The sequence below is a fragment of the Chionomys nivalis genome, chromosome 11 (genome assembly GCF_950005125.1).
Source record: "Chionomys nivalis chromosome 11, mChiNiv1.1, whole genome shotgun sequence".
NCBI lineage: Eukaryota > Metazoa > Chordata > Mammalia > Rodentia > Cricetidae > Chionomys > Chionomys nivalis.
Genome location: NC_080096.1, coordinates 25,079,167 through 25,104,449, shown reverse-complemented (window position 1 = coordinate 25,104,449; position 25,283 = coordinate 25,079,167). Strand labels below are relative to the sequence as shown.

Genomic DNA, 25,283 nt, shown 5'->3' with positions numbered 1-25,283 from the left:
CATTTCAAATCTAACTTTATGTACAAAGCAAATGAAGGTGTGATTTGCCAAACCCTGACCTGTGGTATTCCCACCATCCAGATTAGGTTTGTCTGTTTGCTTCTGTTAGTTACTGTTCTATTGCCGTGATAAAATAACCATGACCAAAAACAAGCTTCTCTTTTTACCTTCTTTGTTATTTTTCCAGATTATACTTAAGGTTTAGAAGCAGAGGAGTCACATGATCTGATTTATGGGAAGCAAGGAGGTTAGATTTTGTTATTGTTGGTTCTTCTGTTTTCATTTACTTTGTCTTTTCAGGCTCTTCTTGAATTAGCATCCTCCTGCCTCAGCCTCCATATTGACTGGTGTTTTTAAAAGTTTTTTTTTTTTTTTTTGGTGAGCTCAGCTCTGTAGAGTATTTTCCTAGCCTACATGAAAGCTCTGGGTCTGATCCCTAATACCGCATAAACCCAGCACTCAGCAGCAGGAGGATGAGAAGTTTGACACCATCCTCAGATATATAGCAAGTTGTGGGACAGCATTGTCTACATTAAGAAAAAAATTCTGGCAATAACTGCAGGGAGATAGTTTGGATGGCACTGCAGCCATTCAGCAGAGCAGAACTAGGGCTTTAAGAGGCAGAGAATATTAGAGAGAAGGGTATGGGGATAAAAGGATTCTTTTTAAAACATACTCAAGACAGCTATTAGTCATCCAAGAGTAAATACCACATAGAATAGACAGGTGGATATGTGAATTGGGGCTATCGGGTAGGAAAAATCAGTCTGGAAACTAGTCATTATTTATATGGATATGGTGGCACACATGTAATCTCAGCATTTGGGAGGCAGAGGTGGAAGGATCCCCCTAAGTTCCAGGCCAGTCTAGGCTACATATCAATACTCTAAAGAAAGAAGTGAGAAGAAGTGAGACAGGAAAGGGGGAGGGAGTCAGGGAAGGAAAGAAAGAGAAGGAAAGAAAGTTAGCAACCTACGGGTACTCAGGATGTGGTTCAGTGTAGAGCATTACCTCATACATGCCAGGCTTCTGATAGATTTGATTGCTATTGTCACTACTTCCACCATTTAAAAAGTAAAGAAAAACTAAAAAAAAAAAAAAAAAAGCCACCACTGTATAAAGACATTGTGTTTCCTGGTTTCATAATGTTATTGAGAATGATGTGCCATTTAAAGTTTCTGAATTATTTGTTTCTGGAATATATATATTTTTGTGATCTAACAAATAAGGCTTGCCTGAAGATTAGAGTGCAGAGCTAAGCCTCGAGAGGCTAGGGAGTGGTGGCACACACCTTTCATCTCAGGGAGACAGAGGCCAAAGGATCTATCTCTGCTAACTCAAGGCCACCCTGGGCTACACAAGATTGAATCTGTCTAAAAGAGGTGTCTAAAGGAGAAACTGTGCCCACACTAAGGTGTGCTGGGATCACATGCCTTTAATCCCAGCAGTAGGGAGGTGGAGACAGGAGTGATATGGTTGAGTAGAGAGAAGAATATAAGGCTGGAGGAGATAGTAACTCAATACAGTCTGAGGGTTCAGTCCAAGGATGCAGTCTGAGGACAGGATTGCCCCTTTGGTCTGAGATTTCAGGAGTGGTAAAAGGTCTCTCTAGTGGTCGGCTGCACTGCTTCTCTGATCTCAGCTTTCAGCCCCTAATATCTGACTCTGGGCTTTTATTAAGAACAGTTAGAATTTGTGCTATCCACATATGCGCACACACACTTGAACCTGAAGCCTTGGCATGCTAGACAATTGCTTTATTACCAACCTATAATATCCCCAACCCCCAAAACGAGTTTTTAAAAATGTATAAAGAGAATAAATAAAAAAGACCCAATAATCAATAGTAACAGGCAAGAGTGTCCATCAGTTTAACAGACCTGGACATAGAAGTAGTTCTTAATAATATTCAACTTTATTGTTACTGGGAATGAAACTAAGCTAGGTGGCAGAGGCAGGAGGATCACAATGGTTTTATGTTGGCCTGGGCTATCTAGTGAGACCCTGTATCAGAAGAAGAAAAAAAACCAAGGCAGGAGAGATGGCTCAGCATTAAGAGCATTTGTGTTTCTCCAGTCCCAGGACATTGATGGGGAAACTCTGTCAACCAATCACATCTAGTTAAGGCTTGGCTACCTGGAGCCCAGGAAGAAAAACTGGGAGGACCCAGGTGCGCTCTCTCTCACACGCGCTCTCTCTCTCTCTCTCTGCAGATAGGAAGTCGGACCTCCCACTTTTGTAGCGTGAGTTTCCCCTTATAATCATTAAAATATAATTGTTATTCTTGAGCTGGCCTGGTTATTTATCGTACCAACCTAATTCGCAACAGGGCATCCCAGTCCCTCTTCTGGTCTCTGTAGGCACCATGCATGCACATAGTGTAAGACATACATTCAAGAAAATACTACTACTACTAATAATAATAAATATACAACACTGAATGCTATTTGGAAAAAATTAATAGAAAGGAACTTAGAACCACTGTTTAATCAGATTGACCAAGATAAAAATGAAGATCTATGAAGGCATTCGCTGCTAGGCATATAAATGGGTAAAATTACTTCAGAGGATTTTAGTAGAAACTAAAGTTTTAAAATGCAGAGCCAGATGTGGTTTATAATTGGTTTGCATTTTTTCTAATAGTAGAGGCTTGAAACCCAGTTTTTCCATCAGTATTTAGGGCCATAGATCACTCTGGAGTTATATGAGTTGCCAAAACATAATTTAACACAAGCAGAGTCTGAAATGTGCCCTTCCCATTTCACATCTGTTTACATAGCCTAGCTAGTAGTAGAGTGTCCTGCACACACATACAGAGGCTTTGGTTACAGTTAAAGTAAGTATGTTGTATTCATGTAATGGATTATGATGCCTTTGTTAAAAAGAATAAGGCCTGTATGTATAGGCTTCTGGAAAGAAGGTGGCATAAACCTTAGAATAGCACACCTTCATTTGTGCCTTAAATACACGTCTATCTGCCTGTCCATACATAGAGAATAGCCTGGAAAGGCCACCCTTAAGTAGGTGATTCCCTATGAGAAAAACTATTGGGGAAGAATTCTAATGGGAAATTATTTCCAGTTGTTCACTATTGAAGTCTTTGAGTTCCATGGCACATGGCACATTAATTTGAAAATATACGTAGAGTTTTTTGAGATAGGGTAGCCGTCACTATGTAATTCAGGCTGCACTTGAATTTAGGATTATCCTTCTGTCTCAGCCTCCTGGGTGCTGGGATTATGGCTGTGCTTCACTTTGTCTAGAAAAAATTTGTGGGGTGATGGTGTTGGTATTTGAGACAGGATCTCACTGTGTAGCCTTGGAAGGCACTTTGTAGACCAGGTTGGCCTTGAATCCTAGAGATCTGCCTGCCTCAACTTCTTTTGTGCTAGAATAAAAGACATGTGCACTATGACTCATGAATGAATTTTTTAAGAAAATGGTAGAAGTTATGATGGACTCTTCATAGACAAGGGAATATAGGTCATGTTACACACGAAGAATAACCTACTCTAGGCTGAGTATCCACTGGGAAATAGTCTCACATGTATTGCTTGTGGTCACACAATTAGATACAACTTTTTTCAAGAGCGGTGTGCCAATGTCACCATAATTTAAATCACATGCTTTGAATCGACAGTAGCACACAGACTTTATTCTACACATGCACTAGCACATGTAGAGTGGATTTATGTGTAAGGACAGGAGTCATGGCATTGATTGTAGTGGCACAAGGCTTATATTTATAGACAAGAACTCTTGTAGTTTCTTCTGGCTCATTTAGTAATAGAATACTATCCGAGGGGCTGGGCAAGCTTCATACAAAGTCATGTAAATATACTTCCGAGGTAGCTTGCTAAGTAAGAGTAGGGTGCTGAAACTTGCCATGTGCTGCCATTTGTGGTCAAATGGCACTGATCTGTCAGAAGCTGGGAGCAGTGTTTATTTTCAGAGTTGAGTCTGGGTTGAGGATAGTCAGCGTGTACACACTTATTTCTCTTTAATTTTTCACTTCCTGCACATATGTGGGAGTCAGAGGACAACTCTGGGGGCAGGGGATGGGATAGGGTGTCTGTTCTTGTACCATAGAGATCCCAGGCATCAAACTGGGGATTGAACTCAGGTGGTCAGGCTGGATGGAAGAGCCTTAACAGCTGAGCCAGTTCATGCAACCTGGCTTGCTCTTTTGAGTAATTCAGAAAATCGAATGTGACTCCCTGCTCCCTAACCCTGTTTTTTCCTCAGCAACTCTTTCCACTACTTAGACTTTTATATGTTTGTTTGTTATATGATTATTTTGCTTGGTTTTTGTTTTATTTGTTTTTGTTTTCCAAGACAAGTTTTCTCTGTGTAGCCCTGACTGTCCTGGAACTCACTCTGTATACTCTAACTCAGAGATCCACCTGCCTCTGCCTCCCGAGTGCTGGGATTAAAGGCATGTGCCACCATCCCCTAGCTACTTGTTTGGTTTTTGTGTCTCCCTCTCTGATCAGGACTCTTGTTTGTTTGTTTTTTTCTGTTGTACCCCTAGGGCTTAGACAGTGCTTGATTTATGGCTTACTTACATTCAGTAAATGTTTTCCGAATGAAATAAATGTGTTTTAAATAAAATGTCCTACTCTGTTTTCTTTTCACTTTATTTTATGGAGATATGATCTTTGTTTACAAAAATTTTATTTTTTCTTGTAAGTTCCAGGTAGTCAAATGTATTGCTTTTTTTTTTTTTTTTTGCTTTGTTTTTACATTGCTCTTAAGAATACTTTCTTTCAAAGCTAGGTGTTGGTGGCACATGCCTTTAATCCCAGAACTCTGGAGGCAGAGGCAGGCAGATCTCTGCCAGACTGGTCTACAAGAGCAAGTTCCAGGATAGACTCCAAAGCTACAGAGAAACCCTGTCTAAAAAAGCCAAAGAAAGAAAGGAAGGAAAGAAGGAATGAATGAAAGAATACTTCCTTTCTGGTCATTTGAAATTTTCTGGGCTTTTTGTTGTTGTTGTTTTTGTTTGGAGACAGGGTTTTTCTGTGTAGTCTTGGCTGTCCTGGAACCAACCTGGCCTCAAACTCAAGAGATCCACTTACTGAGTGCTGGGATTAAAGCTGTGTTTCACCAACACCCAGCCTAGTTGAGATCTGTAATCAATAGAGATTATATATTATTTTGTGGAGCCTGTTCATTTTTAAAAAATAATTACCCTAGCCGGGCGGTGGTGGCGCACGCCTTTAATCCCAGCACTTGGGAGGCAGAGGCAGGTGAATCTCTGTGAGTTTGAGACCAGCCTGGTCTACAAGAGCTAGTTCCAGGACAGGCTCCAAAGCCACAGAGAAACCCTGTCTCGAAAAACCAAAACAAAAAAAAAAACAAACAAAAAAAAAATTACCCTTAGCAGCAAATGTTTTTTCTTTATTTGGCTGTTTCAGTTGTATTTTAGGCAGAGAAATTTGTGTGTGTGTGTGTGTGCGTGTGTACTAGGGATTGAACTGGAGGGCCTTACCCATTCTAGACATATCCGTCTTCCAGAATTTTTTTTTTTTCTAGAGAAACAATGAATGGAGCCTATGTTGATTAGGAGTTAGTAGTTGTCTTAGTTATTTTTCAGTTGCTGTGACAAACACTACGGCCAAGGCAGCATGTAAAGGGAAGCATTTAATTTGGGGTACAGTTTCAGAGGGCTAGAGTTAATGATGATGGGGCAAAAGCGTGGCAGCAGGAACAGCTGAGAGTTCGCATCTTGATGGTTTCAGAGCTTTAGTTCATTACCTTCATGCTGTGACATGGTGGTGCGGGCAGCTGTGCCTCTGGAGATGGATCTGAGATTCCCACATCTTGACCCGCAGGCAACAGGAAGTGGTCTGTCCCACTGGGCATGGCTTGAGCTCATATGAGGCCTCAAAGCCACACCTCCTAATAATGCCACTTCCTCTGGGGGCCATTTTCTTTCAAACCATCACAGTGGTTTTTGTTATTTTTCTACCTCAAAGTGCTTTCTGTTTGTAACTGCTCTTCTACAGGATAACACACTGCTTTTCATCTGATAGCAGTATGGTTGTTGGAAAGTTACTAAAAACACTGGCCTGTGGATTTGTTTCTAACTAGGGAAGTACACTGGCAGCTGATGAGAGACTACAGTGTTTGCAGCCTCCCAGGCTTCAGAAGAACAAAGGCATATTGTGCAGGCCAGGCACACAGACCAAAGCTACCTCTTGCAGACCACACACCCACCATGTTGCATGCCAGACAGGTAAGTGTCCTGGCACCTTGTATAAGGTTTGTTTTCTGATTTTTTTTTTTTAATAAAAAGGTAAAGACAGTAATTCTTGAGTGTGAAATGTTAGCATGCTACAAATCCATATGCACATAAAATACTATGTGTAGAGTTAAGCATTTTACACATGTACATTGCTCTTTCAAATGTATAGATAAGCCGTTATAATTACTGACATACATATTTGCTTAAAAGAATTTGTGATTGAGCCTTAGTTCTTTTTCTTTCTCGCTCTCCTCTTTTTTAAGCGCTGCATTTAATTATTCAATTGTCAGTTGTTGAGAGAACAGATAATGCTCTGTTGTGTTGGTGGTAGAAGCTGTGAAGCATTGCCCCAGTCAGTGGTAGTGCCTTACTCCCATATTCCTGTTTTCAATTACTTTAGTAGCTAGCTAGCTCTGCCCAAAGTTGTGTGTGTGTCAAATTCAGAGCTTTGCGTTGATCACAGAGCTATAGCCCAGTTTCTTCCATTTTTAACAATAACCCTATCTCACAGACTAACCAAAGGGGCTTCTGAACATTGGGGCTCCTCCACAGACCCTGGGTTAGGCCCAAACCACACCTAGACACCTATTTTCACAGAGATCCTTTATTAAGCAGGCAGAAAAACAACAGCAAATGACCTTGCAGGTGTAATTTTTAAGAGGAGAAAAAGGGGAGGCCTGTGTTAGAATGGGATAGGATGTGGTGGTAAAGGAGATAGAGAACGAGAGAGAAGGGGACGGGGTGTTTGTCCCGAGGGACAAAGGACTGCCTCTGGATAGGGAGAGACAGATGTGGCCCATAGGCAAATGGCGTTTGTAAAGGTAAAATGGGAATCCCTGTGTTAGGATGAGGTGTTTAATTTTAATTGGACATGTTAATTAGATGAGCCAAAGGAGGCTTCTGATTGCTGGACTTCAGTACTTTGACAGCTGGACCTTGGTAGTCAGCCTTAAGGAGGAGGAAGTGGCAAACTAAGGGAGTGGACCTTGGTGACTAGTTTTAGGAATGTAACCTAAAGATTTTTAGCAAGGCAGAGGGAATGAGGGAGGAGAACAAAGCCTGCCAGAGCCATGTTCACCATGCTCAAGCTGGCCAGGTCCCTTCCCTAACCTATATGTAAAATGCCCAGTGTGAAGCTGGTGTTGTGGTGAGGTTACTGTACTCCCAGGTATTTGGAAAACTGAGGTAGGAAATTTTGAGTTCAAGGCCAGTGTGGGTCACACACCAAGAGCCTGTCTCTAAATAAATAGATAAAGCTTACTCGCTAAAAGTAATCATTGGTATTTTACATAGGGTGCCTTTCCTTTGGTAGGAGTCAAAGAGAATGCTTGAGCAAATTTGATCATCTTATATTCTGTTTAAAGTGATACTGTCACTTGTGTGCATCAACTTCTGTACACCTTCACATTTAAAAAGTAGTAAAAGATCCGTGATCTGTGGACATCTGGTATGTGTATGCTTATTTTTTTTTTAATTTCTGGATTAAATATGGACTACTTTCTATGTACTGTTGTAAATTGCTTTGTCATTTGACATTGGATTGAAAACATTTTACATTGATAAAAATGTACACACTGAAATTCTTCTTTGTCTACCTGTCCCCTCTCTCACTGTTTTTGTTTGTTTGTTTTTGAGATAGGTATCTCATGTACTGTCACAGACTAATCTCAGACTGGACATACAGCTGAGGATGACTTTAAGCTCCTGACCCTCCTGCATTCGGCTCCTTAAGTGCTGGATTACAGGAGTGTGCTACCATTACTAGCCCTACTTAGGGATTCTGTTGTATTTTATTTTGTTTGTTTTATTTTGTACTTGTCTGTACATGCTTGGGAACATGCCACAGTGTATATGTGGGACAGCTTGTGGAAGCTGTTACATCCATCCACCTTGTCAAGCTTGGTAGCAAGTACCTTTGCTTGCTGAGCCATCTCACTGACCCCTGCATTAAGATTCTTAAAAGAGCCTGGTGGTGGTGGTACACACCTTTAATCCCAGTACTCAGGAGGCAGAGGCAGGTGGTTCTCTCTGAGTTTGAGGCCAGCCTGGTCTACAGAGCAAGTGCTAGGACAGCCAAGTCTACACAGAGAAGCCCTGTCTCTAACCCCTACGCTCCCAAAAAGGGCATAGATGGTAGTATACACAGTACATCAAACTCCTAAGGTTGGCCTTTAGATTTTATATGTAGTATGTTGGTTTATATTGGTGCTAAGGATTGTATCCAGGGTGACATCTCAGATAAAGTGCTACCACTGAACTGTTCTCTAACCCCTAAAGTTAATGTTAATCCATCTTGCTAATGGAATTTTGTTCAGGTTTTCATAACACAGGTGTTCATATTTAAATATTTCCTTCAGATTTATCTCTGCCAAATGGGGAAAACGAAGAACCTGATTCTCCACTTGCAAAGAAGAAAAGAGTGGACTTTATCCAGACTTGTGATGCAGAATATATAAAATCTGGTTTTATTATCTGTTCTGAATCAAAGGAAAGTCCACCAAGAGCACAGTGTGTCATTTGTGGAGAGATCTTACCTCAAGAAAGCGTAATGTCAGTCAGTCTCTCTAACCATTTGAAGGCAAAACATTCTGAGTTAGAGAACAAGCCAGGAGACTTTTTTGAGGAAAAATCTCTTGAAATCGAATGTCAAAACAGTCCTTTAAAACAGTGTTTACTAGTTGAAGAGTCGCTTGTGAAAGCTTCTTATTTAATTGCTTTCCAAATTGCTGCCAGGAAGAAGCCATTCTCCATCGCTGAAGAATTAATTAAACCGTATTTGGTAGAAATGTGTTCAGAAGTTTTGGGTTCAAGTGCTGGAGACAAAATGAAAACCATCCCTCTTTCCAATAACACAATTGGATGCAGGATCAACAAGCTGTCTGCAGACATTGAAGACCAGCTGGTTCAGAAGGTCAGAGAATCCCAGTGGTTTGCCCTTCAGATAGATGAGTCATCGGAGACGTCAGACGCCACCCTTCTCCTCTGCTATGTTCGCTTCATCGATTATGCATGTGGGGATGTGAAAGAAGAATTGTTATTTTGTACTGAACTGTCTTCTCCGAGCACAGATCTCGAAGTGTTTGAGCTAATAGATAAATATATTGATAGTAGATCTCTGAGTTGGAGCCATTGTGTTGGTTTCTGTACTGATGGGGCCACAAGCATGACTGATAGATGTTCTCGTTTAAAGTCAAAAATTCAAGAAGTTACCAAGAATGCAGTGACATTCACACACTGTTTCATTCACCGCGAACACTTAGCAGCAGAAAAGCTATCTCCATGCTTACATGAAATCCTTTTGCAGTCAGCACAAATTTTAAGCTTTGTAAAGAACAGTGCCTCAGATTCACAAATGTTGACAACTCTGTGTGAAGAGATGGGATCGGAGCATGTGAACTTACCACTTAATGCTGAAGTTCGTTGGCTGTCGAAAGGGAGAATTTTAACAAGATTATTTGAACTGAGACATGAAATTGAAATACTTTTAAATCAAAGGCATTCAGATTTGGCCAGATATTTTCAAGACAAGGAATGGGTTGCAAAGCTAGCCTATTTAGCAGATATGTTTTCACTTATAAATAAGTTAAATTCTGCTCTCCAAGGGACTGTGGCTACTCTTTTCAATTTGTATAACAAAGTCGACATATTTAAGAAAAAGCTAAAAATATGGGTGGAGCGCACACGAGAGAATGATTATGACATGTTCCCTTTGTTTTCTGAGTTCTTAGACTCCTCAGATGTGAGTGTGAGAAGCATCACTGGCATTATTGTTGAGCACTTAGAAGGACTGGCTCAGGTTTTCCATGACTGCTACCCCCCACAAGAGGACTTACGTTTGGGAAATCTGTGGCTCGTTGATCCCTTTGCCAGTCACCAGAATAACAACCTCACTGACTCTGAAGAAGAAAAATTAGCGGCATTATCTTTGGATACGAGTCTACAGTCAGCTTATAAATCAATGTCTGTAACTCAGTTTTGGGTAAGCGTAAAGACAGGCTACCCAGAACTCCATGAAAAGGCAGTGAGACTCTTGCTGCCCTTTTCCGCCGTCTGTCTATGCGATGCCACCTTTTCAGCCTTGACTGCATCCAAACAAAGGAACCTCTTGGGTTTGGGTTCTGCCCTAAGACTTGCAGTCACGTCATTAGTTCCAAGGATTGAAAAATTGGTAAAGGAAAAAGAGTAGTATCCATATTGCTTATCGTCAGAGTCTTTAATTTTGTGTTAAATTTTGTATAAGTATCCTAAAATACATTTGCTAATGTATTTGTATTTTCAGTGATTAAATGTTTTAATAATTTTTCCTTTGTTGTAGAGGGATTTAAGAGTTATGGAACTTACACATAATTATGTATAATTTTAATAACACAAGGGAGAAAATTTAGCCTTTATATTGGTGATTGCTCTTGGGGTTTCAGAAGAAACGTCTTGCTTAGGGAGTTCTCCAAGAGACCAGGCCAACCTGCTTGTCCTAATGCATCAGTTAGAGGTAAGCATTGGTGAAGGCCAGAGAAGGACTGGGTTAGCGGAGCCAGGTTGAGGAGAACGGGTTGACTCAGTGATCCCACCTCAGCCCTTTGTTTTGTTTTTTGTTTTGAGACAGGCTGTCCGGGAATTCATTATGTAGATCCCACTGCCTCTCCCCCATCTCCTCATGCCTCCCTCACCCAGTGATGGGATTAAAGGTGTTGGACACAGTGCTGGACTCCCACCTTAGTCTTGAAGGGGCTGACAGGGACCTTGAGCTCTCACAGAAAAGGGAAACAGTCGAGGGTTGGGGTGTGCCTGACATTGGTCTTCTTGGTGTGGCTAGTAATCTGATTGGAGAAGTTCCCGGTGTCATCACTTCAGAGGAGCAGTCTGGCTTCTCTAGGGTACAGCCTCACCATAATGGCAATTGCCCTCATTTAAGCCTTGCCAAGCTCCCTGTTGCTTGGAGCTAGTTTTGGTCCTTTACTATATATTATGTTTATGGGTCAGTTCTGGGTTTCCTAGAGTTCAAGGTAATTACAGGAGAAAGTGACCCGGGAAGAAAGTGGCCAAACAGAGCTCGGGGGGATAAAACAGACTTAAGTTAGGTCAGCCACCAGTGCTCACTCCCCTTTATGACCCAGTGCACAGGAACCGAAGGCCCACGTCATAGTATCATGGCACAGTTTGACTGTTCAGTTTGCTTTTAAAAAATGTGAGAGCCGGGCGGTGGTGGCGCACGCCTTTAATCCCAGCACTCGGGAGGCAGAGGCAGGCGAATCTCTGTGAGTTCGAGACCAGCCTGGTCTACAAGAGCTAGTTCCAGGACAGGCTCCAAAGCCACAGAGAAACCCTGTCTCGAAAAAAAAAAAAAAAAATGTGAGAAGTTTTAGGCAGCCAAGCCAGCAGCCCTCAGAAAGTTACAGATGGATGGAAAGCAGATCCAAGCAGGTAGGTGCCCAGCAGGAAGTAGAAGCAGCAGCAGCTTTGGGGGCTCCTCTTGGACCTCTAGACCAGGACTTGGAATTTTTTGTGGGGAGTTGGGGGAGATGAGGCTTTGCAGTGTAGTCGTTACTGGCCTATTCGTGCTGTGTGCTAAGTCCGTGCTGGCAGTGAACTCCGGGCAGTCCTCAAGCCTCATCCTCGTTCCGTAATCCTATTGGAATTACAGGTGTGCGCCATCACGCTTGGCTGTAGCCGACGTTCATAAAAGGTCAGATAGTAGGTATTGTGTGGCTCATCCACAGTGTACAAACGTACTGTTGCCCAACATTCCTTTATCCGTGCACACTGAGATGTTATTTTTATGTAATTTCCAAATGTGAAATGTTTAGTCATTTTAAGATTATTATTAATAGTATTTATCTTTTCCTTTTTGGTGTGTGTTAGAACCAAATACTCGACAACCGGCCAAATTTGACCCTTTGTTTGCTGATCTGGATAAATTCCTGAAATCTTCAAACATCTCTCACGTTTTATTTCAGTTGAGCGATGGGAGAGGCAGATATTTTAGGCAGAGGTGAACGAGAAAAACTTGTAGTTACTGGTTACTGTTTTATTGAGCATTAATCGTTTGGTTCAGTGGTGTGCAAATATCTTTCTCAAGGCCAGTGTGCAACTCCTTATGGAAGGAAGCAAGCCCAGAGGCCAGAGGCACACAAGGCTGGGTGGTGTCAGATTCCTCTGGCTGGGGGTGGCCCCAAGGCCAGGTCAGGCAGGCCAGAACCAGACCGCTAGTTTGGGCTTACCGAGTTGTTCTCTTCTCCAGGTGGGAGGGGGTAGGACTTAAACTTCTGGCCCAGCATGCTGTCCCCAGGCCAATTTAGAGCTGCAGAAATGGTGGAACCAAGGGGTCCAGGAGGATGAAGTGGGAGGGTGACTGAGCATGCTTCCCCATCCCACATCACCCAGTGTTCTAATTTGAGGGAGGCTAGTGAGGCAGAATTTTATTTTTTCTTTGTTTTCGAGATGGTCTCCTTACTGGGAACTCACTATAAACCATGCTGGCCTCAAACTTGCGGAGGTCCACCTGCCTCTGCCTCCCAAGTGCTGGGATTTATGGCTTGTACCACTGTAGAAATCTCCTTTTATAAGCTTAGAAACTAGTCCTGATGGTAAAATGTAATTTGCCGAAAGTTAACATACCTAGTCAAACAAGGCCCAAAGCAGACCTAACCTAGACCCCACAGGGTCCTAGGAAATCTGGGATGGAATCCTGGAAATCACTTGGCTAGTTCCTTGTCCTGAGAAAGTCCACCGATACTGCCAGGCTCTGTGGAAGACCTGTGTTACCTACTCCCAAGCTTGCACACTCTTCCCTCCCCCAACCTAAGGTGGTGGGTTTTGAGGGGCAGATATGGTAAGAACCAGACAGTTTAAACTCTCTGCAAGTGTCTTACCTGAGGCACTTGGACCACATACTCCAGGGTAGCTTTCAGATGTAACCCAACACAAAATTGTAAATTTAAAACACGTGGTTTAGTAAAAGTTTCATTTATGGGGTTCTGGAGCAACTATGTAGATGACCTTGTGTCATGTCAGAAGATTATATGCCCTGGAGAGCAGAGTAGAAGAGGCCTAGCTGCTGTCGGACCATAGGAAGCAGTCCAGGAAAGGTCTGGGTAAGATGGATTACATTAAACCCCTCCTGTATCTGCCTCAGTGGGACCAGAACCTGCATAGGAGTTTGGAAATGGAAATTAGCTTCTTTCCATCCCACCTCTAAATGTTTAGTGTAAAGAGAAACCAGGCCTGGCACAAAGACTTAGTCTTTCCCAGGTTCTGGCCCTACATGGGAAGGCCCAAGCCCTGTTCCCTTTCCTGGGATCTGAGGCTGGGTTGTCATCTGTGGAGAGGTCTGGTGAGGAGAGAAAGCCATCTCTAAACTTGTGGCTCTTTTCACTTGTGGACTGTCTGCTCCTGATTCAAAGGTCAGTCCCATAGGGGGGCCCCCTCTTCACCTGACTCAACCTGGATCTGGCCTCTACTTATAGGGGCTTTGTTAGGGGAGCTGATGACAGGCGGAGGCTACACCTCCAGGCACTGCATCTTTGAGGAACCCAGCTGACAGGCATTCCTTGCCACTCGTTCGAGCAGTTTGCTGAGGTGTTTCATTGCAGTTCTCGGCTACCAGCCAGATCCTAGAAACTACCAAACAGCTGTGGGCTGACTGGAGCTGCTGGTTGTGGTCCCACCCATGCTACAAGAGATCCTGCTCATGATGGGTAAGAGGGCAGCTGGGGTCTCCTGGGGATGATAGAAAGATTTAGCTCTTCTTCCTTACTGCTGCCCTTTTTTTTTCCCTATGGGACCAGGAACACTTCTGCTCGGCCATAGCTTCTATAATACAGGGACTAGGTGTTTTTGAAATGTCACAGATCATATCCTTGTAATACAGTAACACGCTTTCCCCATCAGTTCTGTGACTGCACGGTGTCCCAGTGTGAACATGTAGCGCAACCCCGAGAGCTCACTCCTGAAGGGAGTAGAGCAGCAGCTGCCACTGCTGTATATGTATCTGGCGCTGGGGGCGGGTTCTCAACCTTCCTAATGCTGTGACCCTTTAATACAGTTCCCCATGCTGTGGTACCCCACACATAGAATTATTTTCATTGCTATTTCATAACTTTAATTTTGCTACTGTTATGAATCGTAATGTCAATAACTGTTTTCCGGTGGTCTTAGGCGACCCCTGTGAAAGTGTCGTTCGACCCTAAAATGGAGTCATGGTTGACAGCCTCTGATCTGTTTATGTGGGAGTGGGCAGCAGTAAAGCTAGAGTCCCCTGACCAAAGAGGCAGAGAATGTCTCTAGAACGCACTCTGAGAAGCTCCGCTGGTAGAAGTGCCAACATACAGACAGCTGCTGCTTCCAAGGCTGGACACTGTGCTGTTGTGCATCCCCTGGCCAGTGTTGACACTAAATCTTTTGATTTCTAAAGCCTTCTGCATTTTCAGATTATTACCACACTTCCACCTCAAGCCCCCAAGTCCCCTTTTGAATCCTCCAGTAGATTTAGGATTATAAAGACTTGGAGGAAAGTTGGTTTCCATATCCCTGCTTGACTTTCCCCTGCTCAGGGGCTTGCATTAGCTTTCGAGGCTTCTGATTCTTTGTCTTGCTTCCTGGAAGGGGTGTGGGGGGGTATTTTTAATGGGAGGGCCTGGGCTGGAACCCCTGAGCTCTTGGATCTCCTGGGTGTTCATCCTTTCTCTTCTAGGGGCTGTCTTCACTTTGGTGGTCCTGGAAGAGTCGCTGAGGATCTACATTCCAGCCATTGTCTGTCTGGGGCCCCTGCTACTGCTGGATATCTGCCAGGTCTTAGCTTGGACTAAGACGGTGGTCAAATGCCCAAGCAAGAAGATCCCTGGTGCTGTCGGGAAGCCTAGTAATTGAGTCTTCATGCCGTGTGTTTACCATAGCAGGAACAGACATGGCACACTGTCTACACTTTGTTAGGCCCATAGTCATTCAGTGTAGAAGAGATACCTTGTTTAGGTCCCAGTCTCCCCTCATAACTATGCTGCCCTGTTTTGAGTGGTGTATTAATATTCTTCGTGTCATGTGAAAAACGGGAAATAAGCAGAAAAGAAGCTGAAACCCCTCCAAATTCTAATACCCCATGAATAACCATTTCATTTGGTGTAACTTTACCTGTTGACTTTTTCTATGATTGTAAACAGATTAATTTTTCTTTAATGAAAATGAGACAGGATAGCCTACCCTATTGTCTGCTGTTAAGATCCAGTGTTCTGCCAGGCAGTGGTGGTGCACGTGTTTAATCCCAGTGCTTGGGAGGCAGAGGCAGGCAAATCTCTGTGAGTTCGAGGCCAGCCTGGTCTACACAGTGAGTGCCTGGATAGCCAGGGCTATACAGAGAAATTCTGTCTGGAAAAACGAGAAATAAAAGAAAAGATCCATTGTTCTTTAACATTGCTTTGTATTTGTGTCAGGTTAGTGGCAGTGCATGGAGCTGGGGGCGAAAAGGTGGCTGAGGTGCTAAGAGCACCTGTTCCTTTTGCAAAGGACCAGGGTTCAGTTCCCAGCACCCACATGGCTGCTCACAACTATCCTAACTCTAGTTTCAGAGGATCTGACACCTGGCCTTCTGGAGCACCAGCATGCACATGGCACATATATCCATATATGCATGGCCACGTGCATACACACACACATGAAAGCAAAACATGTACATAAAATAAAAATATTTTGTAAGGATGTGTTCAACTTATTCCACTTCCTCCTGCCCATGAAGACTGTCTAGGTCCCCCCCCCTTTTTTTATTGTAAAGCTCACTTCCACATATTTATTTCCTTTCCCAAGAAGTAAAGGTGCTGTCTCCAAAAGCATTCACATCTAAAGCATCCTTGAAAATTTGCAAGTTGGTGCTACAGAGTGTCAGTGTCTAATTTCTGCCTGTGCTCATCTCAGTCCCGAGAGATTTCTTGCCATTTCTCTATTTTACACTTGCAGAGCTGACCGGCACTTGCTGAATGGTGGGGTGTAGCTCTTAGTCCAGTGTCCTTAACACCTGAGTGGAGGGTAGGGGACAGCTAGCTCCTGGTGATGCTGAATGGCTCAGCAGTGTCTAAATGGGGTGGGGGGTAGTGAGGAAGAGAGGAAGGGGGCAAACATGCATGGGAACAATGTTAGGTCACTTAGTGTCATGTCCCTAAACCTTTGCCCGAGTCCACTGGAGTCCTTTCGGGAAGTGATGTGTCTCCCCTGAGGGAAGACCATGAGGGACAGAATTTATATTTTACAGTTCTAAGTCTGAACTCTTAGCATCACTTGTGATGGGCAAACACAGTACTCCTGAGCCTGACCCCTAATAGTTCCGAGGCTAGGTCTCACTGAGGTGCTAGGCTGGCCTTGAACTTTGTTATCTTAAACAAGACTTGCACTTAAATCCTCCTGCCTCAGCCTTTCCAGTAGCTGGGATTACAGACCTGTAGCAGGGCCACCTGGAGTTATCTGTGCATATGTTTTGGCTACCTGCCTATAAGATGCTTTGGGTATAGGAAGCTGAGCTTTAGGGAGCACACAGGTGAGAGTTGTATTAGTCCATTTCATACTCAGTGCTGAATGGGCAGTTCCTGCTGTGCCCTCACCTGCATGAATTCCAGGTGAGCTCATAATTCTTATTGGATCTTCTTGTGTCTAAAGGCACTCAGAGTGATACACTCCACTTACAGCAAGGATAGAGAACTAGATCATTGGATAGTTTGTTGTGTGGTATTTTGTTTGTGTTCTGACAAAGCTTGCCTGGAGATCAGAGGGCAGAGACAGCCACTAGTTTATCATAGAAACTGAGCAGTGGTGGCACATGTCTTTAATCCCAGCATTGGGAGGTGGAGACAAGATCTTGACCTCTTGGACTGACGACGGAGACAGGTAGTAAACAACTGATGGCCGCTCCCGGTTCTTTGATCTTCCAATTTCCCCCCAATATCTGACTCCTGGTTTTTATTGATAAGACTAATTAGGATCACACGTCAGTAGTTTCATACATTATGTGACAGTGTCACCACATTAAGAAGGGGCTGGTATTATTTGTAATAACCAGAACCTGGAAACAACCTAGATACCCCTCAACTGAAGAATGGATAAAAAATGTACATTTACACAATGGATTGCTACACCGTGGTTAAAAAAAAAATGACATTTTGAAATATGCAGGCAAATGGATGGATCTAGAAAAAGCCATATTGAGCGAGGTAACCCAGACCACCCAGAAAGATAAATATAATATGTACTCACTCAAAATGACTTCTAGACATAAAGCAAAGAAAAACCAACCCATAGTCCACAACCCCAGACAGCCTAGACAACAAAGACGACCTTAAGAGAGACATACATGGATCTACATAGGAAAGAGAAAAAGACAAGATCTGAGTACGTTATGAGCATGTGGGTCATAGCAGAGGGTAGAGGGGGAGGAAAGGAGGGAAGCTTAGAAAAATATATAGCACAATAAAAAAACATATGTATGGGGGCTGGTGAGATGGTTCTGGATAAGGGTGATTGCCACCAAGCCTGATGACCTGAGTGTTACTCAGGACCTACATAGTGGAAGGAGAGTGCCAGCTTTGGAAGCTTGTCCTCTGACCCCCGCATGCTCTGTAGTGTACACAGTCTTTCATAGTCTTTCCTTCCTGCCCTCTCTCAAAGAGGTCCAGAGATGATTTAGTTTCCATGTTGGTTATTTGGTCTGCTTAATGAAAACATCAAAGACCAACATTCTTTCAGCTTTCAATATGCTGGCTACTGTCTTCCGAGTCGCCAGATAGCTGCAGTTGCTCCAGGTGGCATATTTGTACATAATATCCAAGGGTGAATAGAGAATGGAAAGCTCTCTTGGAAAACCCTAGATCACCCCTTGTATCTAATTGGCCAGAATGAAGTTATATTTCCATATATATACCAGTCATTGATAAGGAAAATGGAATTTCAAGAATGGACTAAAATTCACCCATTTTCATCACCAAGAAGGGAGGGATTAATAGCGTGTGTGTGTTTTCCTGTTTATTTACAGAATACAGAAAATGCAGCCTGGTGCATAGTAAGTGTTCATCAAATGCTATTATTAAATCTCTATTTGTTTTACCAACGAGAATATGGGTCTGGAAAGACTGTGTGCCTATGTGTCAGAATTGAGACTAGAACTAAGTTCTGATTGATTGCAGAACTTGTGTTTTTTTCAATGCTTCAGCTGCCAAGATGAAAATTTACAGGCACAAGAGCTGGGATGACCTACCCAGCGTGATTGACCATTCCTTGCTTTCCAGAATTGGCAGCATGCATGAACATTTTAGAGCCCATGAAAGTAGAGCCAGGAGCTCCTGGGACCCCAGCCTCATACAGTGCCTGCCCCTTCCAGGATGCCATACCCAGCCAAGACATCAAGTGAAACCTCTTGCAGCTGGCATTGAGGGTGCCTGTTTACCAAGGCAGATTAGTAATTATGAACTCCAAAGCATGGCTGTGGGGTTGGCCCAGCACCTGTGGGAGAGGCAGGGCGCTGGAAGAATGGATAAGCCACCTGATTTAGAGAAGCCATTTGATTGACAGCAGAAGCATCTTGAGCCCCAGCAGTGCCTTGAGGAGCCCAAGGAGCCAAGCTTCAGGAAGCCATAGCAGAAGTCTAAGACAGCTCAGCACAGCTTCCAGCTCTTTGACCTCTCCTTGTTTCCAGAAGATACTCCCATGTCCTGGGGTCCTGGCAGTGCCCCCACAAATCCAGCATGCAGCTACTACATGTGAGTCCTTGCCTGGCCAGCTATTGGGCCCATTCTTCATGTCAGGCTTGGAGAGTCTAGGATATGTGAGTGACAGATGGTATTTGGCTCAGCTTCAACCTCTTAAAGCCAGGATCCCAGAGCAAGCTGTAGCAACTAAAAGAGCAAGAGAAAGGGATGATGTGGTGGCATGATAACCAGAAGAGACTGAGTTTGGGAGCTAAGAGTATAGGTAAGTGTCAGAAACAGCAAGAAGACATTGGCTTATGTGCACACCCCTTTGAGAGAGGGTGAGACTTCACCTAGATATTTTTGTGTTGTATTTGGATTGCTCATGTGGGCGTGTGCATTCTTCTGTGTATTGCCTCGAAGGGACAGAGGCTAAGGTATGAAGTCTCTACCCAGTTCAGCCACAAGACTCCGAGTTTTACTTGTTCCTTCATCAAATATCCCCATGGGGGTAGTTATACCTCCATTTTACAGCAACACGGACAGGCACAGGTGAGGCTGAGAAATTACTCCAGGGCCTCATGGCAAATGTGTGTGATTCCCAGGCCTGTGCCCTTCTTGCTTCTTATCCAAAGTGCTGAGTCTGACAGGGCTTCCTTGGAGGTCTGAAGACTATGAGGCCTTTTCAGCCTTCCCAAAGGAACTATAGTTAATTCTAAAGTATCCCAAGGAGAAGACCCCCACCAAAGCAGGCCAAGGCCGTTGCAATAGACCTGCCCGGAGTCACCAGCACAGTTCTTCTCCCATCTCTGCCTTTCCTCTTTTGTCATTGATCTGGGAAGGGCTGAGAGGCTATGTATCACAGAGTGGTCTTCTGTCACACAGCTGTGCCCCACATGTCTGACCTGTAGTCTATCTGTGAGGTGCCTCCATCCTCCCCATCAGCCACCAAGCCTGGAAATCGCCATGTTCTCTGGGACTCTCATTCCCCACAGCTTGTCACCAAGAACTTTGAAACCCACCCTCTCCTCCATGTCCCCAGCAGCAGGTACCCTCTCTCACAGACTGCCTTGCCTCCAGAGTACCTTCCTTAAAAGGACAGAGGGAGAGGGGGCTGAAGTGGGAGGGGATATGAGAGAGGAAGGCTTTTGGTGACAGGTCTCCTGTGAGCTCTGTTCCTCAGTTTAGGGGATGTGGGTGTTGGCAGCTGCCCGTGGGATGAACTGGCTCTCACCAGCAGTGGTCCTCCATGACTCATCAGCCTGCACTGCTTCTGCTCCATGGTGGATGTCCTGCACATGCGCAGCCTGTCCATGGTCAGTCTCCAGCTTCGTGGTGCTACTGGTGGGAGACCTGAGCCACCTCCAGCTCCTCAGCCTCCTAACTGAGAAAACCCTGGCCTACCTGCCTCACCCTACTGCCATTACCTTGGTAGGATTCAGGGTGGAAGGACCTAGATTCCAATTCTTCGTTTTTGTTTGTTTTGTCTTGTTATTTTTAATTTTAGTTTTTGGAGACACGGTCTTTCTACACAGCCCTGGTTGTCTTGGAACTCCCCATGTAGGGCAGGCTGATTTTGAACTCACAGAGATCCACCTGCCTCTGTCTTCCAAATGCTGGAGTTAAATATAGGTGTGCACCACCACTCCCTGCATAAATGTCAATTCTTACGTGACCCTGACTGTCAGTGTAGTTGCGTGCCCATGAATATTGGGCACAAACAAGGAGATGAAAGCCTAGGTGCAGTGGTGAAAGCACTAGGGCGGCAGAGGCAGGAGAATTGCTGAGAGTTCAAGGCCAGTTTGGGCTACAGAGTTCCAGGTCAGTCTGAGCTATTAACATCAATGTGAAGGCCATTGAGATGGCTCAATAAGTGAAAGTACTTGCTGCTAGCTGTGGAGTCTCAGGACGAACCTTTCCGGTGGGAGGAGAGAACCGACTTTCTCAAGCTGTCCTCTGAACGCCACAAGAGGGCTGTGGTATGTCTCACACACACACTGGATACATGGAAAGCTTCAAGAACCCAACAAGACCTAAAAGCAGAACTTCAAGGGATGGATGGAACATTCTTTGAGTCCTGCATGGTCCCTGGAGTTGACCAGCTTGGAGATGTAAGTTGTATACCAGTTGTCTTGGATACCTCTTGGGATAAAACCCCAAACCCTTGATGTGATGTACAAGGCCCTGCTTGATCTGGCTAATGCTTCCCTAGTGATCTGTTTACCCCCTCTTCCTGTCTGCTTTTCGTTTCATGTCTTAGTCTCTGGAACATTCCACATTCCTACCCTTCTGGTACTTTTGTACCTGAGTTGGTGTGAAATAATCTGTTACCTTCACTAACTCTTATCTCCCCATCCTTGCTTCCTGAGAATTAACTCCTAAAGGGAAACCTTTGCTGACTCCCACCATGCAGGCGCAGGCACACCCACACAAACCGGATCCAGTTTGATTGCCTCGTTATTATTCTTTCTCAAAACTAATTAAGTCATTAACCTGGCAATAGATTTGTTTTTTATTTACACCAATCCATAAGAAATTACCAGTTTTTGGGGCTGGAGAGATGGCTCAGAGGTTGAGAGCACTGACTGCTCTTCCAGAAGTCCCAAGTTCAATTCCCAGCACACACATGGTGACTCACAACCATCTGTAATGAGACCTGGTGCTCTCTTCTGGCGTACAGGCACACATGCAGATAGAACTGTGCATACATAATAAGTAAATATCTTTTAAAAATTGCCAGTTTTGTGGGCTCCCAAATGTTGGATATTGACTATTGTATTTTAATTTAATTCAACCTAATAGATGCCGTGTTTGTCTTGCTTGGCATATTATTTCCTGTGCTTGGTACTGTGTCTTGCACACAGGAAGACTCAGTTTCAGGTGAGTGAATGAAATCTGGATAGCATTCATTTTGAAACTGAAGGACTCAGATATCCTGGTGTCCAGTCACTCCTCGAGCATTCTGGGGTTCTACAAGCTTGCCTTTCCCTGGTGCATTCCTGACTCACAGTGGGGGTTACCCGCATCTCTGCCATCACCTCCACTGTCCCAAGACTCTTGTGCCAAGACGTGGTGGTTATCAAGCTCCAGCCTTCGCTTAGCCGGTACACAGCTTCAGCTAATCTGAGCCTTTCTCATGGTGCATGTCCTGCCAGTGGCTCTGCCTATAATGCTCTCTCTCCGTCTGTGCTGGGACAGCTGAGCCATCTGCTCTAAGTGGTGAGCAAACCACTCTCCGCTCTTCGCCATGTGCTGGAAGTCCCGCACAGAAGTGTTTCAGTCTCAAGGAGTTCCAGCTTAGCAGGCGAGAGCCGCAAGCCCGTGTTGCCAGTCTATCACTCAACGCCTCCCGACTGGCCCTTTCACTGAGTTTGCCTTCTAGTGATAAATTCAGTGAATTCCTTCTTCCCTTTTTGATATATTAACCTCTCATTGCTCCCTTATTCCTTCTTTAACTTGTTTCTTTACGTTTTAAAAGTAACACATGTGCATGCGAGTGAACTCAGAGCCACAGAGAAAAATGTAAGCTGCAGAGCGAAGGTCCCGCTGTGGTAGCCAGGGTTTGCAGTTTATGTGTGCGCATGCATCATTCCAGATGTTTGCCATTCCAATCAAATACACAGGATCAGGTTTTATCAGAAAGCTGCAAATGGGAGAGTACCACAAAGCACTCCTGTAATTTGCCTTCAGTTTATCTTGTGCAGCTCCCCATATCTACAAATGCAGAGCTCTTTTTGTTACATGTCATCCATATTTTACTCAATTGGCCCCCATAGGTGGACATTTGTGTCCATTATTTTACTGTTATAAACAATGCTGCGTGAATGTCCTTGCTCACAAACCTCTGCATATTTGTAATTGTATAGAGCAAAGTCCTGGCAGTGAAATTGCTGTGTCACAGGTGTCTGTGTGCAATTTAATTGTTTAATGACATCACTATACTGCCTCCAGAAAACGCACTCACAATCACACCCCCAGTATATGACAGTATGTAACAGCCGCTGCGTTGCCACGCCCTCACTAGCACCAGTGATGTCACCTGCCTTCCTCAGTCTGTGCTTTCATTGGCGCTGTGCCAACTTGCTGTGACTGGGGCTGGAGCGAGAACTGAAGGCTGGAGAGCACGCTTGCCTAGGACGCACAGGGGCCTGGGTTCCATCCCTGGGGCAGCAAACAAAACAAAAAGAAATAGACAGCAAGCTCAGGTAGTGGAGACAATTAACTTAGAAAGAGAAAGCACTAAACGTGCACTTTTAGAAACTTTTGTGACTGGTTTGGCCTCCTTGCACTTCGGACTGAGGTCAGGCAGCTTATCAGGGAGGAGGAGCATATGGCAGAGTAAAACCACTGGACTCATGGCCAGGAAGTCAAACAGAAACAGAAAGACAGACATCAGGGACTCATACTCCCTTTCAAGGGCCCATTGCCAATAACTTAGAGACCTTCCTTCAGACCCCATCTTAAAGGTGTCACCATCTTCTGTGTGAGCCAGCGTCCCTTTACCGTATCAAAATGCTTGAATGACTCAGCTTACAAATGGAAAGGTTTATTTTGGCTTACAGTTTGGAGATTTTGGTCCATGGTTTGGTGGGCCTGTTGCTTGGGGGTCTATGGCGGCTCAGCATTTAGTTATGGGCAGGTCTGTGGCGGGAAAAATATGACTGGGAAAAACCTTTCCCCTATGAGAGAAGATTGAGAGGAACCCCAGGATGCTCTTTGAAGGGATCCCCAATATCATAACTCTTACTTGACCCCCCCCTTAAGGTTTTCATCATTTTCTAAGGGCATTATGCTACGGCCCTCATCTTTAAAACACGAGCCCTTGGGAGATATCCTAGACACAAACCGCAGTCCCTGCCAACAGTGCCACACTGGGCAGCAAACCTCAACACAGGTTGCTCTAGTCTAAGGCTGTGACAAATGCCATGACCAAAAGGAACTTAAGGAACAAAGCATTTATTTCAGGTTACAGGTTATGCCAGAACCAGAACTAAAGCAGGGACATGGAGGAAGGCTGTTCAATGGCTTGAGGATGGCCTAGGATCGATCTTTCTGCTAGTTTTCACATATATGTGTATTCATATATATAAAAACTATACACACACACACACACACATATATTTGGTTTTCTGAGACAGGGTTTCTCTGGAGCTTTGGAGCCTATCCTGGAACTCCTTCTGTAGACCAGGCTGGCCTCAAACTTTTATAGATCCACCTGCCTCTGGCTCCTGAGTGCTGGGATTAAAGGCGTGTGCCACTATTGTCTGGCTTTCTTTTATATTTTTAATATTTATTTATCTTATGTGTATGAGTATTTTGCCTGCATGTGTGTCTGTGCACCATGTTCATGCCTGGTGCCCACAAAGTCCTTGGGTTCCCAGAACCTAGATGATTGTGAGTCAAACCCGGGTCTTAACTGCTTAGCCAACTATCCATCCCTTTAAAAGAATGTGTGTGTGTGTGGGGTGTGTGTGTGTGTGTGTGAGTGAGTGTATGTGTGTGCACCGTGTGTGTGAGCTTGACATCAGAAGAGGGTATCAGGTCCTGTGGAGCTGGAGTTACAGTGGTTGTGGCGGTGTGGCTCTCGGATAGAGCAATGAGCACATTTAGTTACTGAGCTATCTGCCGCCCTCTGCTGGCCGTCTCATACCATCCCGGCCCATCTGCCTAGGGCTAGTGCTGCCTACAGTGGACTAGGCCCTCCCACACCAGTTAACAATCAACAAAATGCCCCAAAGACGAGTGCCTACAGGCCAATCTGATGTTGGCAATCCCTCAACTGAGGTTCCTTTTTCCTAGTTGTGTCAAGTTAACCACCAAAATTAGCCATTGCTGGGGTCTCGGAGGGACAGTTCAGGTCCAAACTGTAACTGTACCTCATTCTTCTACACAGACTTTCAATATGTCTTCCTCCCAGCTTTGAACAGAGTTAACTGTTTTTATGTCTCTTTTCTTGAGGATGTCTCAATCCCTTTGATGTGCATTTGGAACCTGGTGAAGCAGGCGTGGGAAGAGGAAAACGCTCACCTGTGCCCCTCACATCAGCCAGTGCTTAGCCCATCTCGCTTGTTGGGAGAACTTTATGATAGCCGAAAGCACACCACTATACCAAATTAGTATTGTTAGTTCTCAACCCTTCCTTGGGAATCAAGCTGCTCATCCCAGCATTTTAGCCCAAGGCCAAGAGACACCTGAGGCTCCCCAACACCCTGAATTCATTTACTCATGTCCCGATGAATCGCTCAGCCCCACAGGCCACGCAAGGCTGGGTCTTTGAGAAATGACCTGGCGTCCACACCAGGGCCAGCTGAATCTCCTGAGGCTGAATTCAATTCTGTCCGAATAAAAAATGATTCCCGTTGGCCTCATCCATCCCTGTG

General features: G+C 44.4%; 2 protein-coding genes across 4 annotated transcripts in view; both read left to right on the top strand.

Annotated features, from left to right (window-relative positions):
* The window catches only part of Zmym6 (zinc finger MYM-type containing 6), a 49,529-nt gene extending 36,266 nt beyond the window's left edge, over positions 1-13,263 (top strand). For all 3 annotated transcript variants that reach the window (XM_057784284.1, XM_057784283.1, XM_057784285.1), the window contains 2 exons: positions 6,094-6,238; positions 8,605-13,263. In XM_057784284.1, the coding sequence (XP_057640267.1) occupies positions 6,094-6,238; positions 8,605-10,433 (1,974 nt within the window). In that variant the 3' untranslated portion in view covers positions 10,434-13,263. The remainder of the gene's footprint in view (positions 1-6,093; positions 6,239-8,604) is intronic.
* Positions 11,644-15,510, top strand: Tmem35b (transmembrane protein 35B). Its single transcript, XM_057784207.1, is given in 4 exon segments — positions 11,644-11,668; positions 13,773-13,827; positions 13,829-13,941; positions 14,937-15,510. Coding segments are annotated over 4 exon segments (369 nt in total). The 3' UTR covers positions 15,113-15,510.
* The last annotated feature ends 9,773 nt before the right edge of the window (positions 15,511-25,283 follow it).